We start from the raw sequence: 23,658 nt of genomic DNA, 5'->3' as shown, positions 1-23,658 counted from the left end.
GAATGGAAAAAGCATTTCTGCAGGCTGGACGTACTTGGGCATTTTACATTCAGACACGCTAGGCTTAGAATTTTTCTTGTGCACAGAGCATTAAAGTATAAAACGTGAGTCAGATGAAGTTGCATAATGGCCCCGATCCATGTGCTACTTCATAGTGGGCAACAATATAAACTGATCATGTGAAACCTGTGTAATAATGTAAAACCTCAAGATCCTCTTTATTAGGCATATCTTCGATAGCTAATAAAAAAAATGACTAGCCCTTTCAGCCACAACACTACAAGGTGGCAAATATTCAGAACGTCAATGGTTGTAAGGTTATCAAGCCATATGCCTACTGTGCTTATTTGGAGAACAGTTCATCAATTTCTATATTGCATCTCAATACAAATAAAAACAGAACTTCAGCACTTTATTTTCTTCACATACAGTCCATGAAATTTTATTTCTGAATATAATCAAATCTGAAAAAATAAACATGGGATGTGAAAATGTCTGCGTTCTACAAATCATATCTAGACCTTAATCCCAGCTCACATTTGTTATCATGGGACATACAAGTCAATTCTACCTTACTGAGCATGAAGTTACAAGTACATATTTTTCACTTCCAGCTCTGGTCTTCAATAAGCTACATGCCTCTGGTCTTGGCCTTAAAAAGTAATATTTTTCACATGTACGCTTCCGACACAAGGGATTATAAAAAAATGTCCCTATTATTTAATACTTAACTCTGAGAGTATTCTAACAAACAAATGAATTAGCAGGACTGGCCCAGGGGCTCACATTCAGTTCGTTTTTCAGTCACACTTGATTAGAATGTGGTGGTAGGTATCATACAATGTTTAAACCAATTCTTCCAAAAAGGAGGAGAAATCTTTATCACTTTAAACATGCAGAGATATGCTGTAATCGATCACGTTTGGAGCTTCATGTATGACAATCGCCCACATCATAGCTATTACTCTGAACGAACATAGATACTATCATCTATTGTTTGCTTAAAAAATCAGGCTTGCAATATGTCTAGCTGGGTTGCATTAATGAGTGGACTGACAATACCACTGGATAATCAAGCTGTTGCTTTGATTTGGTCTTCGTTTATGGCCTTGAGACATGAAACTTTTACTGGCCCCAGTACTGAACAGATTTTGTGCGCAATATAAGCAAAGTAACTATGACCATAGACTACTACCCACATGCCATAAGAACATCTAAAGAACTTATTGCAATTTTGACGAATCTGACATCCCCCACCACAATAGTAATGCTCTGAAAAGTCTCCAACACTAAAATAGTTAACAATGCCAAATATGCTAGAGCACATGGAAGCAGAAGAAACATTCTGTTGCATTGTTCCATGTGCATGCTTGTTTGGGCATACATAAATGAAAACTAGACCTACTATATTTGCCAATATTCTTTGTTAATGTATTTGTGGACTCCAAAGCTTACAATTTCTGAATCCAATTTAGCATTGGAAGGGATTTTAATGTCAAGGTTTTGGAAGAAATAAGTAGTCTGACCGTTCTGAAGTGAGAGGGTTTGAGACTTATATGTGGTGCTTCTTTACTTAAATGAAGCCAGAGAAAGGTGCACTTTTTCAGTACGTGGTTGTTTGGTGAGAATATTTGAAGGTAGTTGTGCAGCACTCTTCATCTTTTTCCACCTTGAGATTGAAACCTCACTTAGGGCCATATGTATCATGCATTATTGCGGTCGCAGACTGCAAAAATGCATTTTGGAATGTATTAATCCCAATTTGCGATTAAGTAACAAGTTAACGAAACAATTTAGAATTGCACATACATACTGATTCGGTATTAGGAAGGGGCTTGTGTCAAGGGCGTTCCTTCCCTATACCGAATCGCAGCGGTATGTAGGAATGTTTTCTGACCGTAATGTGGTCGCAAAACATTCGCATTTTACACCTACTTCAAATAGGTGGTAACCTATTTGAAAACAGGAAGGGGTCCACAAGGGACCCCATCCTTTTTGAGAATGTTAGTGAAAACGTTTTTAAGAGCAGGCAGTGGTCCCACAGAGCACTGCTTACTCTTAAAAAATGAAAAGAAACTCTTCATTTTTCTTTTTTAAACGCATTCTGTTTTCCTTTGAGGAAAACTAACTGCATTAAAAAACAAAAAAAAAATAAGATTGCTTTATTTAAAAGCAATCACCAAGATGGTGGTCTGCTGATCCCAGCAGGCCACCATCCCTGTTATTTTAGCGTTTACCAATGGGTCGCAAATTGCAACCAACCTCATGAATAATGAAGAGGTAGCTTGCATTGTGAGTCATTAGGAAACGCAAAATGAAACTCCATGAGTTTCATACATTAGAATAGCGATAACCTAATTGTGATTCGCAGGGAATCGCAATTAGGTAATCACAATTTAATAAAATGATACATCTGGCCCATAATGTCTGATTAATTCACTAAACACACAACCTATTGTAATCAAAGAATCCATCAATACAATTTTTTGCTGTCAGAAGTGTGGTAGAAGACATCCAGGTTAGAGGTTTAAGTGTAGTGTTTGGAATTTCCAGACTGATTCATCGGAGAGAGGAATTTTAGTTAATCAGTTTGCTTGTAAAGAACTTCAGTAGAAAGATGTACCCCACCACAACTGCTCAGGTCCTACTGAGTTTGAGGATGTTACAACATGTTCTATAACAGTGGTATGAAAGAGGTACACTTGTTGAGCAACAGCGTCAATGGCAAAGACTTGAACGTGGGCAGTTCAAGCAATTCTGCAGTTGCTGAGCAAATTACTTTTATATTCAAGACGTTTAGCTCTGGAAACTATAGTAAAAGGATACATTGTGGGACTTGTAAACACAGTATTAGGTTGTGTGGAGTGTGTCAGAGATAATGTGAGTGGAATACTGATAAACCCCGTGTCTGGTGATTATGTCGGGCTCTTCTGGTGAAGGGGTGGACTGATGTGCAACAGGGGCAAGGACTTGGCAGTCCCTTGGAGAAGTGTTTATAGGGTTGGAAGAATGAGATGCAAAGAGTCTTTTCCAGACTTTCTATCATGTAATGCAGGTGACTCTGCTACCATTTGGGGCCTGTATAAGAGATGTATTCTCTACTCCTGAGTAGCTATAATAACGTGAGAGGGGATTTACTGGACCACAATGTGAATCCTACTTTCAGGTAGTTGAGTCTTTCTGAATAGTCAGTTAAGTGCTCTTGTTTTGGTATAACTGGACAGGACCTGGAGGTTTGTTTACTGTAATGGAGTTGCATCAAGGAGTGATAGTGGCTAACAGGACGGATGTTGCTTCGGTCCTTGACAGCATTCCAATCTGTGTCAGTTAAGGAGAAGCTCTGTTCCAGCTTATGACTCCCATTAGCTGCATGTATGATGTAATTATGCAATATATTTTACCCCACAGATATGAGTGGGTTTCATGTGGAAACAGGGAGTGGAAAATGGAGGAGGATGAACCCACCATGGTATCAAGTATAAATGCTAGGCTTGGCACCAGAGTCAAGATTACTAGACATGTTAGAAGTGTTGACGGTCCTCAGAATATGAAACAATGTGAGACATTCTCTTCGATTTCTGGGGACTGGATCATGACTTTTCCATCTTCATAAATGGAGGATGCAGCTCACATTCCTGATTCCAACAATCTGAGATAGTAACATGTGAGTGCTGTTTTATACCCTACAAGGAGGCGAGTGTGAGCATTGGACACCAGAGGGCCTGCTGAAACTGAGCATGCAAAATGGCCTTTCCTCAGGTGCTAGGAATCAATACAAGAGTGCCTGTTGTAAGTAAGGACGGATACCCATGTGTCCGCCTGGCAGACGTCTAAGACAGGAAGACCCCGAACGAGGGATGTCGGAGCTGACTTCAGCTGTGGTGGCATGAGTACAGAGACCCTTTTTAAGCTCTAAACAGAGGAAGACTTAACATAGTTTGATTGCTAAGGCCAATCTATCATGATAAGGTAAATTTTTTGAAAGCCTTTCATTTTTTGCATTGGCAAATCAAACAACTGATCATCAATGCGGTATGCATTAGTCCTTTCAATGCAGAAGCTAAAGGCATGCAAGGATCTACTTAGATGGACAAGAGGTGGACAAAAGAACTCACAGATCACGGCTGACTGACCCACATGAAAAATGTGACCTGACGTTCAAGACAAAGGATGCTAGGGGTCATAAATACAAGCCTGTCAAGGAAAAAAGGTAGCATCCAGACGCTAAACTCGAAAGGCCTGCAGCTCACATATATGAAGCCCGTAACGGACTGCAATGAGTAACGCTATCAAATGTATCAGACTACAGCAGTGAAAAGATTCGAAGGAGCACACTTAAAACGTCAAGACCAACTTAAGGTATATCTGCCGTATAACGAAGGCAGCAGCAGGGAACCTATGTTGTCATTTTAAAAACGAATCACAAACAATTTAAATACTGAGGACTGACCAGACAAACTAAGAAACCCCAAAAAAGCCATTAAGTAAACTTTAAGTATGCCTACAGTAAGGCCTTGCAAGACAAGCATAATACAAACAAAAGAACTGCAGACAGTTTTTCAGTTGTAGGGAGTCATCTTGCATCTTCACACATCAGGTGACAAAATTAGCACAGTAGCCTGAATGTATAGATTTGGTTCAGGTTACAGAGCAGTCAGAATGATGTCCACCATCTTCGACTCAAGGTCCAAAACTCTCAGCTGAAACAGCTATCTGCATACATGAACTGTAGATTTTAGAGGTTCAAGTGTAGTACTCAGTCCTGCTACTGGTATAGCAGATCCTTCCAAAGAAGAAACTGAAGTGGAGGACATATGTTGAGGGGCAGTAAATTTGTATCACAGACCCTCCAAGCCAGGTCCAGGGCTATCAGAGTGATCTGTGCTTGAGTTCCCTCGAAGTTAGAATGGGTCTCCCATTGACTGCCTGCAGTGAAAAGCTAGAGTGCAAAACTCAGGGCATTGTCAATTTTCTGAGGTAGTGAAAAGGAAAATCAAGAGTGCGCCCCACTGGGCAAAAATGCCATGTGAAATCTCTCGATGGAAATGCCACTCATTGTCAGCATGATGTCTATTGAGTGAAATCTACTCTGATGTGGAGGGATCCTGCCAAATGGGAACAGGGGGTGTGTTCCAAAAAAGGGGGATGGCAGAACCATAGTGGACAACCTTGAAGACCTATTGCTCCAACATGACTGAACACCAGTAGGGTAGATGTTTAATTAAGATTCTGGCTCAGGGGTCAACTAAAAGGGTCTAGAAGAGTTTCCTGAAGAGGAGTGATTCTGCTGCTGTTGTCCTTGTCCTCAGTCCTGACTGCCTCAAATATAAGCACTGAGAAGGTTGCTGCTGCCAAAATGCCAGGCCTCTGGGTTAATGCCTAAAATGACTGTACTGCAGGTAAAATTGGCAGACAAGGCATAACAATCCCAAGGAGCAAGCCCCAGCTCTGCTATTTTTCAAGCCCCCTGTGCAAGACCAAAAGGTCTAGCCCCATCTAAGGAAAATTTGGTGGAGAGCTTTATCATCAGTGGTGGCCAGCTAAAATACAGAATTTGTTCAGATGCATTTTGTACATGTTGGACTGCTTGTGCAATTGCACTGCAAAGGTCCTCCGACAGCATAGGTAAACTGCACGGCCCAAGTCCCATAGGGTTGACTACTGCATGACAAAAGGCATTGCATTTGATGAGCACAGTACACGATGGCCCAAATAAAATTCTTGCTCTTTGCAAGAAGTCTTTTTAATTCCCTGTCTGGTGAAGACGAAGGAAAAGATTTAGAGCTGACCTAAACACCACAAGGCTCTGTGGAGCAGGATGCTGTGTTAGGAACTGTAAGGAAGATTGAATATAAAAGCGAGTAGTCACTAGTAACTGAGGTGCAAATAGATATGGATTGCAGTGCAAAATTAATGTTAGTGAGTTTATATCCACAAAAGGAATCAAAATCGTACTATCTAAGCTAAAGTCATAATATCAGGAAAGTGTACTGATCATAGCAGGAGACTTCAATATGAAAACTGATCAGTCAAAAATGAATGCTGCATTGAATGATATCCTTGAAATGCCCAAAATTCCAAATGTAATTTTTGACAGTGTTGCATTCGAATGATTCCAGAAGAATGTGTGACTGGCCTGGCAGAAACGGATTAAAACACCTAAATGTATGTTTCATGCAGGATAGTCTTGCAGGAGAATCCATTAGATGTGGGTTCAATCACTGCCCTATTATGTGTTTGTTTCATATGTGGTTTTCTAACTCTTCTGTTTTTTCAATATAAAGTGGCACAGAGGAAGTGATTACCGGGTACTAGAAAGCATCCTTTAAAACAGTAGTCCTAGCTGCCAATGTGCTAGTTGTAGAAATAGATTTCCCAAGAAGACTTAAAACCAGGCTTGGTTCAAGGCAGCTTCAGATACTTAATGAAATCCAACTGGCCCATGATCTGGGTATTAACTTATTCACTTCCAAGGCCAAACTAGCCAGGTTTGCCTAGAAATCTTTTACATTGGTGGCTTGATTAAGACTATTGAGAATATAATAAAGTGCTTCGGAAAATACAGCTTTCATATAGGAGAGCCTCAAAGGCCCCATGGCATGCAAGTCAAGACTGAGTTTGAGATTTTTCCAAGTTAGGCATCATATCTCTTGTACAAAATTAAGATTGTAATTTTGGTTTGCCAGAAATGCTGTGCAACACAGCAGAAAATTAAACCAGCCAAAATGGTGCTACTGTTTAAAAAAAGTACTGGTAAAACAAGAACCTAGTTGATAAAGGGCTCCCTATAGTACATTGGCAGTTAAAGGCAATATGTTGTGCAAAAATAATTTAAAAAACATAAATAACCTGATTAGTCACAGCAGGAAAAATATAACTTCCACTAAAGGCTGTAAGCAAGGTTGAGTGATTGGTAGTCACTTGATAACCCTGAAGAGGAAGACTGGGCAATGACTCCATCAGTAATGTGACTAGAACAGTTTCCTCAGATTCGTACGGAGTGAACAGCTGAAAATGATGGAGATGGTCTGAAGTGTGAATTCTTGCAAAATGAAATTGTGCACTCCAGTGTCACAAGTAGTCAAGCAAAAAGTAGCAAATTATGTACACCCCACCTCGAGCTGTAATAGAAATATTTTTCAAAAACTCAACAGCCTCTCCAAACTACACAATAAGGAAGTTTGGCTACGTAACTTGATGCACTCAACACTGCCTGATTTTTGAGAAACCATACGTTTGAGTTGAGTTTCATAAGCCCAACAAAAATCAGTACACATTACAAAATCAGTGTTTGGTTGATATGGGATGGCCCCACTTCACACACATTTAAAACAATTATGATTACGTGATTAGTCTTGATCCAGCATGACGGCCCGATTACGAAGCTAGTGGTCCTATGACTGCAGCTATGTAGTGGCGGTCGGATGCCGCGTCTGTGGTGGTCTGACATCCAAATTACAAGGTTGGCGGGCAAACCCGCCAACCGACCGCCGTCTCTGCTAGGATCTAAAATCCTGATGGTGTGACTATGGTCTTGGTTGTAATCAGGCAGGGTGGTGATGAACTCAGCGCCGCCCTGCTGATTACAACCTTGTTTTCCGCCAGCCTTCCGGTATAACTGTCATGAAAAGGATGGCGGAGAACAAGCGCAGGGGGCCACAGCAGGCATGGGCACCACACTGGCCCCCATGCCCAGCATCCTTGCAATGGGCACTCTCTGCTCAATTATGAGCCGAGAGCAATACTATCCCACCTTTCCTACTGAGCTGACCGGCTGGATCCTTGGTTCTCACTTGTCAGCCCAGTGGGAAAGTTGCAATAGTCCTGGATGGAAGACCACCAGGACTCAGCAGTCTTCCCACCATGGGGCTGTCGGGCCGACGGCCGGACCACCAGCCTCGTAATGAGGCCCTTAGTCTAGACTAAATCCGGCTGAAGACCACCTGTGTGCCTTCTCATGTTCACACACTCAATGAAGACATCCTTAAAAGACTGGCCAGTAAATTACACAAGCACCCTGACAAAGCAAGCATGTCATACTAAATAAAGGAAAAAGGGATCAAGATACAAGTAAATGTATTGAAAAATGTCTGCTTACATTTGCCCAATAAAATATCCCACTATCCTTTTCCGACCCCAAACATTGTGACCAATAATTTACCTTGTACGATTAATGCTGCAGATTCACCTACTTTAATTTCACACATAAACTCCATGCAGTAAAAAATACAATGCGTGTATACACACTTGGACCACATGTCTAGACAGATTCAGTCTTGGCTAGCTGACTCATAAAAAACACAGGATCAAGTTTGCTTTAATTTGAGAGGAAAGCAATACAGGTCTGTGTAAACTAAACAGCTGAGATAAAACAAAGGTGTTTAAAAAAACAGTGTAAGATTCAATCTTTAAGCAGCTTTATTTTACAGAAATAAAGCAAACCAAATAAATGAAAGCATTTGTGGTTGGTACACAAACTCTTGCAATATTACTATGTAAGGCATCTTTAGGTGAACACAAGAAAGGAACACAGGTTTTAATGGGAAGTAAATCTTGCATGAATAACAGATTCTTTAAGAGGATACATGGTGTACAACATGACTAAATTCTCTTGATTTTTGCTTTCCCAATTCTGTATTGGGAGCACTGGAGCTTCAGCAGTTTTAGAACAGGTTCTAAGAAATAGCTATTAACCAAATTCAGAGAATAAGTTTAAATGATTCATCTCCCAAAGGTCAATTTCAACAAACCAAAAGTATTAGTAAAGGAAATAGGTCTGGCATTGGCTGACAGCCTATCAGCTTTGTCTAAGCTTGTTTTGTCATGATTTTGACAAACTGTTGTAGGGGAAGCTGCTGAACTGACCTAAATCTAACAAAAGAAATTGGTGCTAAAAGCAAAAATATAATTTTTGTTCTCAGTAGTAACTGACACCAAATGTAACTTATTTGTGTGTTGAAGCACTCCCTGGGAAAGGGTAAAATGCAGTCACTTTTATTTAAGTTAGTGAGAGCTAAAGTAAAATGGGCCAACTCATGCTGTAGTGGGTAGAAGAAAAATATAAATGATACAATAACAGACCTTGGGACGAAGGAGGATAGCTAAAAGCCCCTACAAAGAGATCATACCTATAATGTTAGTAACATCATAAGGCCTTGGCCAATGCCAGACCTAAAAAAACACAAGAGGGTTTTTACTGGCAAGCACTAGACTCAAAACAGACTACAACAGATTAACACACTCACAGAAAGCTCTCAAACAATTGCAGGCTCAAATGCAAAAGTTCTTGTTCACAAAAAAACAGACTGTTGAGAAGAGTAGTCTAGTTGATTCCAGTATGGACCATACTCTCAAAACAGAATATTCAAATAATATATTTATCAGGTAATATATGCTTAAAAAGAGAAAGTATTTAGAGTATTCAATCAACAAAATGAACTTTAAGATGTGAACACAATCAGACAATGCATCCATGACTGTCTGGGTTGCTTGTGTCAGTTCAAAACCAAGAGAATAATTTAACGTCCCCAATAGTGTAAAGTCAACTAATATTGTTGTAACTATATTTTCTAAAGTATGTGAATAACTATCCACATTTTGAAAAAGTATTTTTATGGTTTTTGGAACAAACAACAGATACAAATACATAGATCAAACATAAAGAGGTGAAAGGAATAATTACACAACATTCGCTCATGCACAAACAGTAATATTGGATGTGAGGAGAAAATATAGTACCACAGTATACTGCTGGGTAGGTGAGACTGGCAGGAGCGGGGGCGGATAAGAGACTGCAGAGTACTGAACAGACTGCGAAGAAGGCTGCAAAGGCCGAATAGGCTGAAGAAGTAACAGTTTGATAGACATGTTAATATCAAAAGAAAAAGGAGACACAAGTCAGAACATTTCTACTAAGGTTTATACTTTGAGAGCTTTTTGCATTCACACAGCCATTACTGTGCTCCAAAACAGAAATAAGGATTTTCTGAAATTTCGTAAAGGTTAAGTACAATGCTAAAAGTAGAAGGAGTGCATAGCAGCTTTTGAAAAGGTAGTATCATTCATACAATTAATAACCATTCTGTATCAAAGCATTCACTATGGAACAACAAGTCCTAATAAAGTTACTACAGCTGGACACAGTGATGAGTGTAAAAAATGACCCGAAAATGATTTACAAACACAACAAACCTTTTACTAATGTATGGCACACCATGACATTTCAAACTTACACTACACATATCTACGATTAACATGTTGATTTGCATAATAAAATGTTTTAGAAATGATTTTACTTAATATTAATCATTATGTAAAGGAAAATTAACTTTGGAAGCCCGTTCAACTATATGTAGACCATATGATGCTCTCTATCATAACCATCTAGCAGGAAGTGCTGCCACTGCCTGGTAGGACCATACAAGGTTTCAAAAGTTATAGTCTAAAAATGCTAAAAGGCAGTGCCAAAGGTTTAAGCCCCTTTGTGGACATCATTACTTCTTCATGGCATACTACCTCCATCACCATTGATTTTGAAATATTGGTCCAGTCCCAGAGGAGAGGATCAAAGGTGAATGTTGAAAGGTGAATGTTGAATTTTAGCCTATTTGTGGTCTAAGGATTTGTAAGTCAACACAAGCGTTAATGTTCTTCAGATATAATTCATAAAACATTATCAGGCAGAACTGAATGTTCTACTATGTTACTATTTAGTTTAAGTATTCTTCAGCGCTTGGGTGACCAGTATAGGACACAAAAGAGTACAACACATAAGCATTTAACAAAAAATGGATAACACCAAGATAGGGGAAAGTAGCATGAGGGCACAATATTAAAACTGTGTGCGCACAGTACAGCTGCTCACGGAATACCTGGAACTCCTGTAGACCACTGTGATCTTTTTACCCATAAACAAGTTTGGTTGCTAGGCTAGTGAAGCCAGGTTTTCAACAGTTTTTTTTTTTAAATTATGGTATTGGCCACATTCTCACCCTAATTCTGATCTGAGAGTAGAAGATATGGCCAGGAGTGCACTGTTTAAATTTGGAACAAATGACAATAGGTAGGAGTAGGCCAGGTCACTGTTTTACATCTGGTAAAAATTTAAGTAGACCGTTACCAGGTACTACTCAGGACAATATGGCGAGAGAAGAAAATAGGTTAATAAAATAATTTTATGTAATGTCACTGAATATTGAGCAGGTATGCCTTGAGCAGCTAAATGAAGCAAAACAAAACTCATTAGAGGCACTTATCCCGATGACAATTAAGTGAGAAGACACTGGATTAGTGAAAACAGAGGGCTGTGGATTGTGAAAGAAACATAGTTGGGCAACAGGGAAGGACACGCAGAGGGAGACAATGCTACCTATCATGTTTAACAAAAAACTTTCCTGCTGCACCAAGAGACTCTCACACTTCTGTTTAGTTTAGAAGAGCCAGACTACGATTATCAGTTCATCTTAAACTGAGATGGCATTCAATATAACATGTGCAAAATACATATTTAATTATGAAATGTAATGTAATTAGCAAGGTGGAAAATGTCTACAAACAATTACTCAATAGAAAAAATTCATATTTTTTAAATGTATAACAGATATGGAGATGTGCACCTGCGTCATAACGTGATTAGTTGGTTGCTGTTGTTGAGGTGGCGGAGGAGGGGGCTGCTGCTGTACAGATCCAGGCAACTGTGTTCTACCATGCTGCTGAGACACTGGAGGGTTGTACACTACTGGGGTACCATCTGGATTTATAAAGGGATGTCCTACAGAAAAGAGATATTCCAATTAGTGTCAACGGACAGTAATTTTATATGCAGCAATAAGGGGAAAACATACATTGAAGAATTATTTCCTTAGACATTTATAATATAGATCAAAATCACTTTATTAGAAGACTATGAAATAGTATTCAGAAAATGTTCAGTTTGCTGACATATCAGATAAAAATGAAAAAATAAACCAATTTAGGAAAGACAAATTTCTTTAAAAGGTACACAGACACTTTTTGGTTACCAACATCTTTGAATAGCCATTCCATTTAGTCAATCCAGTAATGAAATCTATTCTTATAAATGAGTACTGGTCGGGCACCTTATTTACTCCTGAACTTTCAAGAGCAGAAGGCTGCAATACTTAAACTCCTGCACCTAATTTCTACAGATCTACAACACATGGACAGAGGAATTTCCTAGAACTGAACAAATGGTGGGGGGCGGTGTTCTGGGAAAAGGAATACCCACTCGGTAAAAGGAAAAGCTTTGCCATTAGGAAAGGAACCTTCCTTCCTACTTTCTTTAGGTAATGTCTCACATACGTACATACAATAATGTTAAATCCACTTTAACTCCTTAATGAAAATGTAGCGCATATGAATTAGTCTCAATATGCAAGGTGTGGTATTTTCCAATAGTAGAAATAATTACTTTCTGAATTATAAAATAGTCAGTGATGCAAAAATCTGTTAAAGTGGAGGTTTGTAGCCGACGTGGTTCACAGTAGGAGTCACTCAGCAGATTCAAGAACTAAGGCCCACTTCTTATTGTCTTGAGCAGAATACGAGGTTGAATGTAAATGACTTACTCTTAAATAGATCAAGCCAGACACTAGGGGCAAAGTAACCTAAAACCACATATAAATGTATGGAGCTACATATTTTGGCAACGCCCTTTGTTAAGCTGCCTTCTTACAACCTCTACACATCTAGAGGAAGAGTACAATTAATCAGTTAATCCAAAACACAATCTACCCTAACCACAATCACAGACCACTAGTCTGGAAGAGGATTAGGTTTCCAATTTGTTGCATCATTCTGTCTTGAACATCCCACTGACTTTCTTTCTTGTCCATGAGAGAAGCACATACTAGGGTAATTTTTTGTGCAGGTTCTGTTTTGGATGATTTGTCTTGCACTTGTACTTCCATGCCAATCTTGGTTCCAATAATAGCAGTTGACACACCTGATGGGGTCTTGGCACACTAGACAACTGCCATCCACATATGATCAAGTTCTACACCTAGAATAAGTTTACAAATGTTCAGTCAGTTCACATTCATCATAACTCGCAAAGAGGCGTAGAGATGCCTACACATACTTTATGAAAGAAATAGGGAAAATAAGTGGATCAAAGACAGAAACCTCGTCCCTTTCTTTAAGAGCAGACGGTCAAATGGGCCACGAAAAAGCAGACCTTGAAGAAGGTACAGAAAACGTGTTCAGATGAGGAAGGACATAAGTTTAAGAGAAGTCAGAACAAGGGAAAAAGGCATGAAGGAGGACAAAGGCAAGAGGAAGACAACAGGCAGCGGCGGAAGGAATTAGGGAGCATCATTCTGAATTTTCACAGGAGATATGGCAGATGTCAGAATTAGACATCCCAATCATTTTGTGCGTCAGAGTGAACAAGCTTGTTTCAGATATGGAGATGTAATCCAGGAAACGGAAGTGGCCACATGATACTCCAGCATCAGGAGAACAATAAGATGTCAGAAAATCTGAGACTCTGTAGGCTGGGACATGCGCACCCCCCACCCAACCCTCCCTGTTTCAAGCTGTGAAAATCAATCTACAAAGTATGGTCCTGAGGCACTTTGGATGCATCAAACTGAAAAAGTTTTTCCATACAACGCTTCGCACAACAGTTTAGCCATCTTTATGAGCTGCAAAATAGCAAGTGATACAATTAAACAAATAAGTGGTACAGAATGACTTGGTCTTGCTGTGCACAAAAGACGACAGCAGAAAGTGTTTAACTCAATCACCAATCTTGCCCGTCAACCTGAATCTCTCATTTTTAAAGGAGTAACCTGCAAAGACAGGCGAGGAATCACTTGCAAATATCCCAGTGCCCTAAGAAAAGGGCCTCCCTCAGTAGAACCCACAAGCGGGTTAAGTGAAGGAATCTGATGTTATATGTTTGTAAGACCGCAGAGTCTGGGATGTGGTTACATTGAATGCTAGAAGGAGAACATGCTCTGAATACCTCTCTCTTCAAGCTACTGACAATCTCTAATCCACAAAACGTGAAATTCCTGGAGAAATGTGGAACCGGTGGTGGCACTGCACCAACATAACAAGAGGAGCTAGAGTGGTACAAATATACTCTTTTCACCACCTGAGTACCTTGAATGAAGTGCCATCAAATGACTACATAAGTAATCTTTATTGGAATTTAGAGACTGTAGCTTATTAATAAAACTTGATTCACGACTGCTACAAACCTCCACATACAACGAAGGAGGCCCTTGTCCAAGTATTTCTGATCAAGCTTTTCAACACAGATGTCAACTGAACTTTTTGCCATGACAGATATATTGTGTAAGATTCCACTGCTGATTAAGGAAACCCTGACTATTTTCTACAAAAACAAAAAAGGGAAAATATATGTCAGCAACCAATACTAATCATGAGCACTTCTTTAACATATTTGATTTTTAAATTTGTGGTGGTGGGGAGTCATCTCCTTGGCCTTTTATGGCACACTTTTAAATTAAACAGGTGACTCCAAAACTTAGTGCATGTTTTTTTTATTTACAGGGAAAGACATGCTTGATTTTCAAGTAAACTATGGGCCGTTGGTTACCCATAGCAGAAGGGATGAAGCTAGCCAAAACATTCATTCAATATTGGAAAACATAAGTGATTTAAAAAAGAAAACGCAACAGCGAGAAAACCAAAAGGTTTTTACTGATGTGAAGGGACCCAGCCATGTCAAAAAATCCCAAACATTAAATTCTACTCGAAACAACAGTGCTCCGAAGAACAGGTAAAGTATTCTGTGATTCAACTGAGCTACCACTTTCCCGATTCTATCAGAAAAAGTCTAATAGACAGTCACTTCTGCCTTACAACCAGTGGCTTTGACTGAAAAGAGGTCTAGACATTCAGTCTTGATGTGTGCAGTTGAACAGCCAGCGACGTTTTATCTTATTTCACAGCGTTAAAAAAAAGTTCATTAAGAGATAGTGTGTGTACTAACACTATTTATCTTAAAGATGTCCATATTAACAGTCTAAAAAAAACAAAAAAAACACAGGGATGGAGTAAAGGCAGAGTGACGCTTCGAACTACATAAATCCATTGTGAAATTTCATGTATTTCCGCAATTAGAATTATTACAGTTGTATTGCAAACCTAAAATAAAGCAGATAAAATTACATCTATTTAATGACCTGGACATTGTGTTTCCATTTTCTAATGCTCTCTGTTGAACCTAGAAGAAGCAGAGAAGCAAACAATTTTCTCAGAGTAACAATATTATGAGATTACTGGCATACATTTAGTGCTGACATCTTCCCATCTTATGATCGACATATAGTCCCCTCTTTGCTGACCCCTGCAATTGAAATTTGACCCTTAAAACTTAACTTTTTCTTCTCCTGCACCACTCAGTCTCTCCCTTTCGCCCTGCATTTAACAAGTGAAGAATGTGACAAATGAAGAATACACCACTCTGCTTTATTTTTCGAACTGTACTGAAGTACAAAGGCATGTATCTAATTCCTTAGAACGGACTTCATACACTTCTGTGAGTATACGTACTTTTAAGGAGGTACATACAAAGATCTCAGCAAAGTCAGCACAAATCGTTATGTTTTTGAAGATTTGTTTAAATTCTAACTGATGCAGCAGTATCAAATTAAGTTTCTAATATGTGCAGGGGCACAGGTTTCCCTCTTGTGTGCCCGTGCAAGAGGCTGTGTGCAAGGCAACAGAAGTTAAAGCAACAAGATTGCAACTTTGTCATTCCTGAACTTTTGCACATTCAGTTTGTCCTTAGCGGCGCCATGGTCACAAGAACTATAATTCAAATTGATAATGCAACTGCTGGAACCCTAGAGCTATAAGCTTTCCCTTAATCCGGCTTTCAAATTTTTGTTTTAGGCATCGTGAGAGGCTTAGATGAGAAACCACTGGTTATTCACCTTTTTCGTTAAAAGGTTTCCTGCTCTATCCTTTATTCTTTGCTCATCACCTGAGAAAAACTTTGATTCTGTCAATGGTGTGTAAATATTCCAAGGGTACGAACCAATCCCACATTCTTATTTGTCAAAACACATAGAGGAGGCATATGATGCCCACTTAAGGTTTCCATCAGCAAACACACCTCTCCTTAACAAGCACATCGTTTGTGGTGAGGCAGAAAAGTTTGTGGAACCTTTTGCTGGAGTACAACATGAGGAATAGACCTTTTCAGACCAAATGTGACGGACCACACATGGAACCTGAAGCTTGTACGAATCCAAGGACATTCTTTAATTTCCTGTCAGGACACACCACTTGAGAAGTACAACAATGACAGAGCTATATGCCAATGTGAAGTGACTCATGTCTGTAGTTCATGAAAGCTCATCAGAGATTGCACCATTTGCTACGTAAGATGCTTCTAGCAATATTTCTCCACCAAAGCACCTAGGTGAAGAATAAAATGCTTGCCAATGTCGGCTACTGGCAATGGATTTAGTAAGGGTTTCTGCTCCATTCAAAATTTATGCCAACTTCACCACTGCAGACATGGACAAGTCATACGGAAATGAGACATGGTTTTGCACCAATAGGGACCGTTTAGCAGAGTCCAGTTTGAACTGCCAAGTCAAAATCACTGACTACATATGTTGCTCCAATGGGATCTTTTATTCACTTCAGCATAACAGACAAAAGCCAACACGTTTCGTTCATCACCTGTGCACTTCCTCAGGGCATCAGTATTTGTATTTGCGCAGAAGGTTGAAGTTTCCCATTACACCGTGTGCAAGTTCTCAACCGCATATATTCCCCTGTATTGCATCATTCCAGTCCGAAGAAGAAATCAATTTAACCTCACGTAGTTTAGGTGAATTGAGGATTCTACTACATCCGATGTCGGTTGTGCCTTGCCCTTTTTCATACATAACCAGGTTTTAGCTCTCTTTAGACTTTAAGAGGGTTAAGTGATCACAGACCAATGACCAAGGCATGAATTTCGACCGGATACACAACATTTTTGTTTATCTGGTTAAAATATGAAAATTCTTTATTTTTTTAATAGACTAATTTTTGGGACATTCAACAATATCAAAATGCAGACAGAGTCATGTGCATATTAGCAGCGTAGTCTGAGTATGCCCCAACATGTCTCATTAACCAATAAGCTCAAAGATCTGGGATGTAATCACACCAAGGCCCCTATATCTAGTGTTGTTATGGAACACTTTCTGGCTTATAAATTGCCTCTTTCAGGTGGGAGCAATTATGCATAACACAGTCATTCACATATCAGGGGGTCCTCTATCACAACCTTCAATAACATACATCTAGCTTAGCTCAGACGTCCATCCCCAACACCGTAAGAAAACTTAGCACGCCTCCAAAGTCTCCAGTTTGTGGTAAAGGTCAACTGGCCATTGCAAAGTTGCTGTCAGAGTATTCTTCGATTTATTTATTTTTATTGTCACACAAAAAAAATAATGTAACATGAGTACATATTGAGGTATGCTGTTTCAACCTGTTGCAAAACCAGATGCACACTAGCACAAATCATCTGTTCTGCATGGTACCACCTTCGGCCATTTATTTTGATCTATGAACCATAAACATACCATACATATTGCTCCCAGAGGCCCCAGAGCTCAACTACGGAGATGATGGGATATTTATCACCTGGAATAGTATGTCCTTGAGACTATTTTTGTACCCAGAGGCTCACATGTCAACTTGGCTTCTAATGGGTCAACTCTCAGGATATGTACATTAGTTGCTGGTATGATTCAAAAGTGGCTGCTGCTCTTCAAAGTTCACCAACAGTCTGGTGGGGTACCAAAAGAAACCTTCCAAATGCATAGTTAACAACTAAATCGCAATGCAAGACTGGCAGCTAAGGTCCACAAACCATAACTAATACTCCCACATACATACCGTATTGACTATATGCAATGCAGGCATCATTAGCACCTCTGGTAGTGAGGCAATAATAATAATAATTATTTTTTTAAACACGCATTAAAGTTTTAGACATTAAATTAAAATGGCATTATTCAGAAGTCGCTGGATCAACACTACTCTATTCCTCCTACTACAGCACTACAGTAGCCAGCCTGTTGAAACCTGTCAGCCTTTATTTTCAAATCTCTTTCCTTATCAATTGGTTTGCACAATGTGGCCATCAATGCCCGGTCTTTCATTTTGTGTGACCATTACTTTTGATGAAGTGTTGATTCCTTGAATGCCCCTTTCCAGTCACAAATCCTAATAGAAAATGTTTTCTGGAGAGATCCTACGCTAATTTTGCTTAGATGGTTTTAATTGCTCTCTTCAAGTCTTTCAGAACCTCCAGAACAAAGGGCCTCTATTTTTATGCACAATCTACTACGAAGAAGTTGCATTATCAAAAAATATAATTCCTACATGCTTGGGTTAACTATTTTTCTTGGGCAGCTTAAGGGCATACATAGTACTTTCAGTCCTTATGCTTCAAAAACTCTATGGATCCGCCACTGTAGTTAGTTCCCTTGCCGCACTTGATTCCAAGCCACATAAATTGGGACACCATAATACTGGTGTGATCATCTGTGTGTGAGTCTCAAAAGGACACAGTAGTCAACTGAAGAAAGGACAAAGCATTGGCCAAACCAATAGGTTTCACCTATGCCAAATATGCTTTGCCTTTTTTTTTTTTTTTAAAGATATTGCATAGCACACATACTGGAGAGCAGGGAGAAGGGCAAGGGAGGTGGCAGAAAAAAAAACACTGTTCTTAAGGGTAATCAGACTGACATGTACAGCACTACTTAAGGGATATCAAAACAGAATATATAAATGGAGTGACATGAAGATAAGCATTTAGTACGGACCTTGGAAAAGGAAAATATGAATTGGCTCCACAGCGGGGCGTTTGGAGTTTTCCAAGCCCGCCTTCTGCAGTTTGTATACAATGCTGCAATGTAATTAACCCGCTGAGCTATACATGCCTATTTTAATATAAATTTTGCAAAGCTGAGATTTCAGTCAGTGTTTTTAATCAGATTGCATAGTGAAAAAAAGACAATGCAGAGTGTCACTGCCTCCTCAAAGTCACTCAGAGGTCTGGAAACAGATCCTGTAAACGAGTTATAGACATCTTCACAGCTCTTGCATTTTGATTACACTCTGGAATCAAGGGTCTTCTCAAACGGTGACAATGGGCTGCATACATACAGCATAAGAGTGCATTTTAAAATGTCTTTAACAGCAACACTGAGAAAGGCTGTTTATGGCACCGGGCACTGTAATTGCACTTCCAATAGTATTTACATCATGCTTTTAATTACTCCTACCCTCTGGTCTATGCCAAGGCCTGGAAAGATGCATTTACATGTGCAAGTTCTACTCAAGACAGAAAACAGGACAACAAATGTGACTACGCTGTCCAGAAGTCCTGGGTGTCCATGGTTCTGTTGACATATGTCACTAAGGAAAATGTTCATAAAGAACATGTTACTTAACTTCAGTAATAAATTATTTGGGAGAGACATATTCTAATTGCAGATTTCTTACCTTAGAATTGCCCCCAGGCGACAGACTGGATCTGCAGATTTTTCTTCGAGCAGTACTGTTGCACACCATCAGGTGGCGTCGGTCTACACCATATTGTGGTCTCCGTGATGACGTCGCAGTCATATATAGGCACCATCACAACGCACTGACATCTGTTTCTTTTTATGACTTGGCACACCAGAAGCGTGGAGCCATGAAGAACACCGAGATTGGTGCGCCAGAACTAGGGCCCTGAAAGGGAGTCCCTGTCCCTGGAAATCAGTTCGCAGAGGGGGGAGAATAGGTAGACTGGTAAGGAATCTGCAACTAGAATATGTCTCTACCAGATAATTCATTACCGAAGGTAACTAACTTGTTTATCTGATAGAGCAGTGGCTCCCAACCTTTTGACTTTTGTGGACCCCCATTTTATCACTACTGGAATCCGGGGACCCCCCAGTGAGTTATTGCTGAAAGCTGGGGACCTAATCTGTTGATATTATTTAATTTTGTAAGCAGTCACGGACCCCCTAAGAAGGCTTCGCGGACCCCCAGGGGTCCCCGGACCACAGGCTGGGAACCACTGGGATAGAGACCTCTAGTTGCAGATTCCTTACCTTAGAATAGAAACCCAAGCAATACCATCCTGGGAGTTGGGTCTGCAAACCAAGCTCATACTAGGAAGTCCTGCAGGACCAACGGCCAAAGTAGCCTTCCCTGCGGACCTGACTGTCCAGGCAGTGGTGTTTCATGAATGTGTGTGAGACACCCAACGTTGCTGCCTGGCAGATGTCCAGGACTGGAACTCTGCATGCTAATGCAGTGGTTGCAGCAGTTGCTTTGGTGGAGTGAGCAGGCAAACCATCAGTGGGTTGCTTTTTAGCCAAAGACTAGCACATTTTGATGAAAGTAACAACCCTTAAAGAGATGGTCATTTTCTATACAGCCTTCCCTTTCCTCGCACCCACATAACCAACAAAGAGTTGATCCTCCACCCGGAAGTCTCTGGTACGACTGAGGTAGAGTGCCAATGCTCTTTTTAGGTCCAGACGGTGGAGTCTCTTCATTTCATGAGAAGGGTGGAGGTGCATAAAAAGTAGGCAAAGTGATAGATCGGCCTTCATGAAAGGGCGTGACAACTTTAGTGAGGAAAGAGACCCTGGTATGAAGCACCACTTTGTCTATATAGACCGAGAGAAAGGGTGGCTTTGAAGAAAGAGCTTGCAGGACACTCACTCTGCGTTGGTGATGGCAATAAGAAAGGCTGTCTTTAAAGTGAGAAGCCACGGAGGACAATTGTGAAGGGGCTCGAAGGGAGAACCCAAGTTAAGTGAGTACCAAATTTCCCCCTACCAGTGGTGCATTATGAATGGGGTAGGCAGAGACATGTGGGTAACACCCTTTCAAAACCTCCCAACAATGGGAGATTAACAAGGAGGGTTGATCTGGTAGTCTGGAAAAAGCAGAAATGGCAAGACAGGTAACCTTTAAGGGTGCCTAAAGCAGAGCCCTGCTGGGCAAGAGAGACTACAAATAAAAGAACCTCAGACAGAGGGGCAGAAAGGGGATAAACAGACTTGGTACACCATGCCACAAATTTGTTCCAACAACAGGCATATACTGTTTTGGTGATGGGATGCCTGGCTGCCAAGATAACATTGCAGACTTTGGGCGAAAGTTCGAAAGCTGTCAACTGTCGCCGTTCAATCTCCACACAAGGAGGTGGAGACTGGACAGGTTGGGGTGGAGAACCGTTCACTGCTGCTGCGACAGGAGATCCTCCCGAAGAAGCAGTCTGAGTGGAAGATCAATGGCTATGCTCAGAAGCCTGGGATAAGATACTCTTGTGCCCAGTCTGGAGCCACAAGCATCCCTTGAGCCCGGTCATTCTTGATCGTCTTGAGAACTCTGGGCATAAGTGGTATTGGTGGAAAGGCATTTAGGAGCCTGAGTTCCACTCAAGGCAAAAAGTGTTGCCATCAAGTGCAGCTTTGGAAACTCCAGTGCCCAAAACATCTGACCTTGTGGATTCTCTGCAGAGACGAACAGACCTAACTAAGGCTCTCCCCATTGCTGAAAGAGACCCTGCGCCACCGCTGGATGGAGACGCCATTCGTGATCGACCATGCATCGAAAGCTGAGATTGTCTGCTCTGGCATTCAGAGAGCCTGCAGATGTTGAACAACCAGAGATATGCCCTGATGTTCCAGCCAAGTCCAGAGCCGTAGAAAGCTCCTGAAAATGGGCCCAAGACCCCATCACGCCTGCGTGTTGCAGTACCACATGTGGTGGTGGTGTCCGTGAAAAACCTGCACCACTTTCCCTTTGAGAGAGGTAAGGAAAGCTTTCAATGCAATCCTGATCGCCCTGAGATCCAGAAAAGTGATGTGGAGCCCGGGCTCTGCTGGAGACCAGACACCTATGATCTCCCCCTCTCCCATGTGGCTGCCCCATCCCAGGAGTTATGCATCTGCCATTACTGTCAGATCTGGTTGGGGAAGGAACAGGGATCTGTCTTTGACCCAATCAGGGTTCGAAAGCCACCACTGCAGATCTTGCGCAGTTCCCTCTGAACCATATTGGGGACATTCCACTGATGCTGCGCCCACCGGAAATTCAGGTCCCACTGCAGAGCCTACACATGAAAACTGGCAAGTGTGACTAGCAGGATGCAGGAGCCCATGAGGCCCAGCATCCTCAAAGCCATGCTCACCGAAACCCAGGACAAAGATAGAGGGGCAGGAGGTCTAGGATACGGCAAAGGCCCTTGTCGTACCTTGGGCACCAGGAAGTAGCGGGAATAGCAACCATGATCTACTTCTGGCACAGGGACCCTCTCTATGGCTCCCTTGGCTAAGAGAGCAGTAACTTCCTCGCGGAGAAGTACCTAGTGATGTGCCATCATCTGATCGTAGGATGGTGGCATGGCCGGAGGAGTAGCCTTGAAGGGGAGGGAGGAGTAACTTCGGACAATTTGCAAAACCCACCTGTCTATCGTGATTTATTACCTGTGGAGCAGGTGATGTCAAATCCCCTCTCTAACTGGTCTGCGATGGAGGGACTGGCTAGGAAGGTTTGGAAGCGGCGGTGGTGGGTGATCCATGGGCATATTGGATTCCGTGGCCGCTCAGAGGCTGGGCAGCATACACAGCATGGGGACTAGAGGGAAAAAGGACGCAGTTGGGTGCCCTTCCATTCCCACAAAAGGGGCAAAAAGCAGACTGAGGGGGGCGAGGAACAGCTGCGAAGACAAGGAACCGAGCTGTAGCCTGGGACTTATTAAAGTGCTTGAGCGCTGAGTCCGCTTTGTCTCCAAAGAGATCAGTGCCATCGAAGTGCACGTCCATAAACAACTGCTGGCCATCCCCTGAAAAGCCAGATGTCCTCAACCAAGCACGGCACTTCAAGGCCACCCTTGACACAACCGATCTGCCCAGTGAGTCGGTCATGTCCAGTCCACAACGTATCATGAAGTTGGCTGCATCTCCCCCGACCCCCCCCCCCCCCCCCCACCCCTACTGGACTCAAAGTCACAGGAGGGTCGGTCTGCACAAAAATGAGGAGCATAGCCTTGTTAAACTCCCTAAGTTGGGCAGGGGTGGCTCTGGCTCCCAGAAAGCCCTTCCACCCCCGACCCCCCCCCCAAACCCCCCCTGTGACGTCAGCGCGCAAGCTGATTAGTCACAGGGTCTCCCCCATCGCGCTGGAAGCTCTCCTTCCAGCGCGATTGCGAGAAATGCAAAGCATTTCTCTTTCAATCCCATGGGGGAGGCCCGGAGGGGCTTCAAAGGGAAGGAAATGTATTTCCTTCCCTTTGAAGTCTCTCCCAGGGTTTCAAAAGCCGGATTGCTTGCAATCCGGCTTTTGAACCCCACTAGACACCAGGGAGTTTTTTTTTTTTTTTACTGAAACTGACAAAAGGGATCGACCCCTTGGGCAAGGGTCGCTCCCAGGGGGGGCATTTTTCTGGGAAGGCCTTTTCTGCCCCCTATTGTTAGGCCGATCTGCCCCCATGGGGGGCAGAAACCTCTAGGCACCAGGGATAATTTTTTTTCTTTTTGTTATGTTTTCTTTTTTTTTTTTTTTAGGTGGGGAGCGACACCTTAGGCAAGGGTCGCTCCCCTAGGGGGCAAATGATATTTAGGCCATTTCTGCCCCCCTTGG

The 23,658-nt window shown here is 41.6% G+C and overlaps 1 protein-coding gene across 9 annotated transcripts in view; it reads right to left on the bottom strand.

The window, feature by feature from the left end:
* The window catches only part of R3HDM1 (R3H domain containing 1), a 642,394-nt gene that overhangs the window by 324,680 nt on the left and 294,056 nt on the right, over nucleotides 1-23,658 (bottom strand). For 6 of the 9 annotated variants that reach the window (XM_069225061.1, XM_069225066.1, XM_069225062.1 and 3 more), the window contains 2 exons: nucleotides 11,616-11,770; nucleotides 9,739-9,840 (listed from right to left, as the gene is read on the bottom strand). In XM_069225061.1, coding sequence (XP_069081162.1) covers nucleotides 9,739-9,840; nucleotides 11,616-11,770 — 257 coding nt within the window. The remainder of the gene's footprint in view (nucleotides 1-9,738; nucleotides 9,841-11,615; nucleotides 11,771-23,658) is intronic. The other 3 variants (XM_069225063.1, XM_069225068.1, XM_069225070.1) reach the window with 1 other exon arrangement.

Source organism: Pleurodeles waltl, chromosome 3_1 (assembly GCF_031143425.1).
Source record: "Pleurodeles waltl isolate 20211129_DDA chromosome 3_1, aPleWal1.hap1.20221129, whole genome shotgun sequence".
NCBI classification, from domain to species: domain Eukaryota; kingdom Metazoa; phylum Chordata; class Amphibia; order Caudata; family Salamandridae; genus Pleurodeles; species Pleurodeles waltl.
This window is presented reverse-complemented; position numbering and strand designations above follow the sequence as displayed.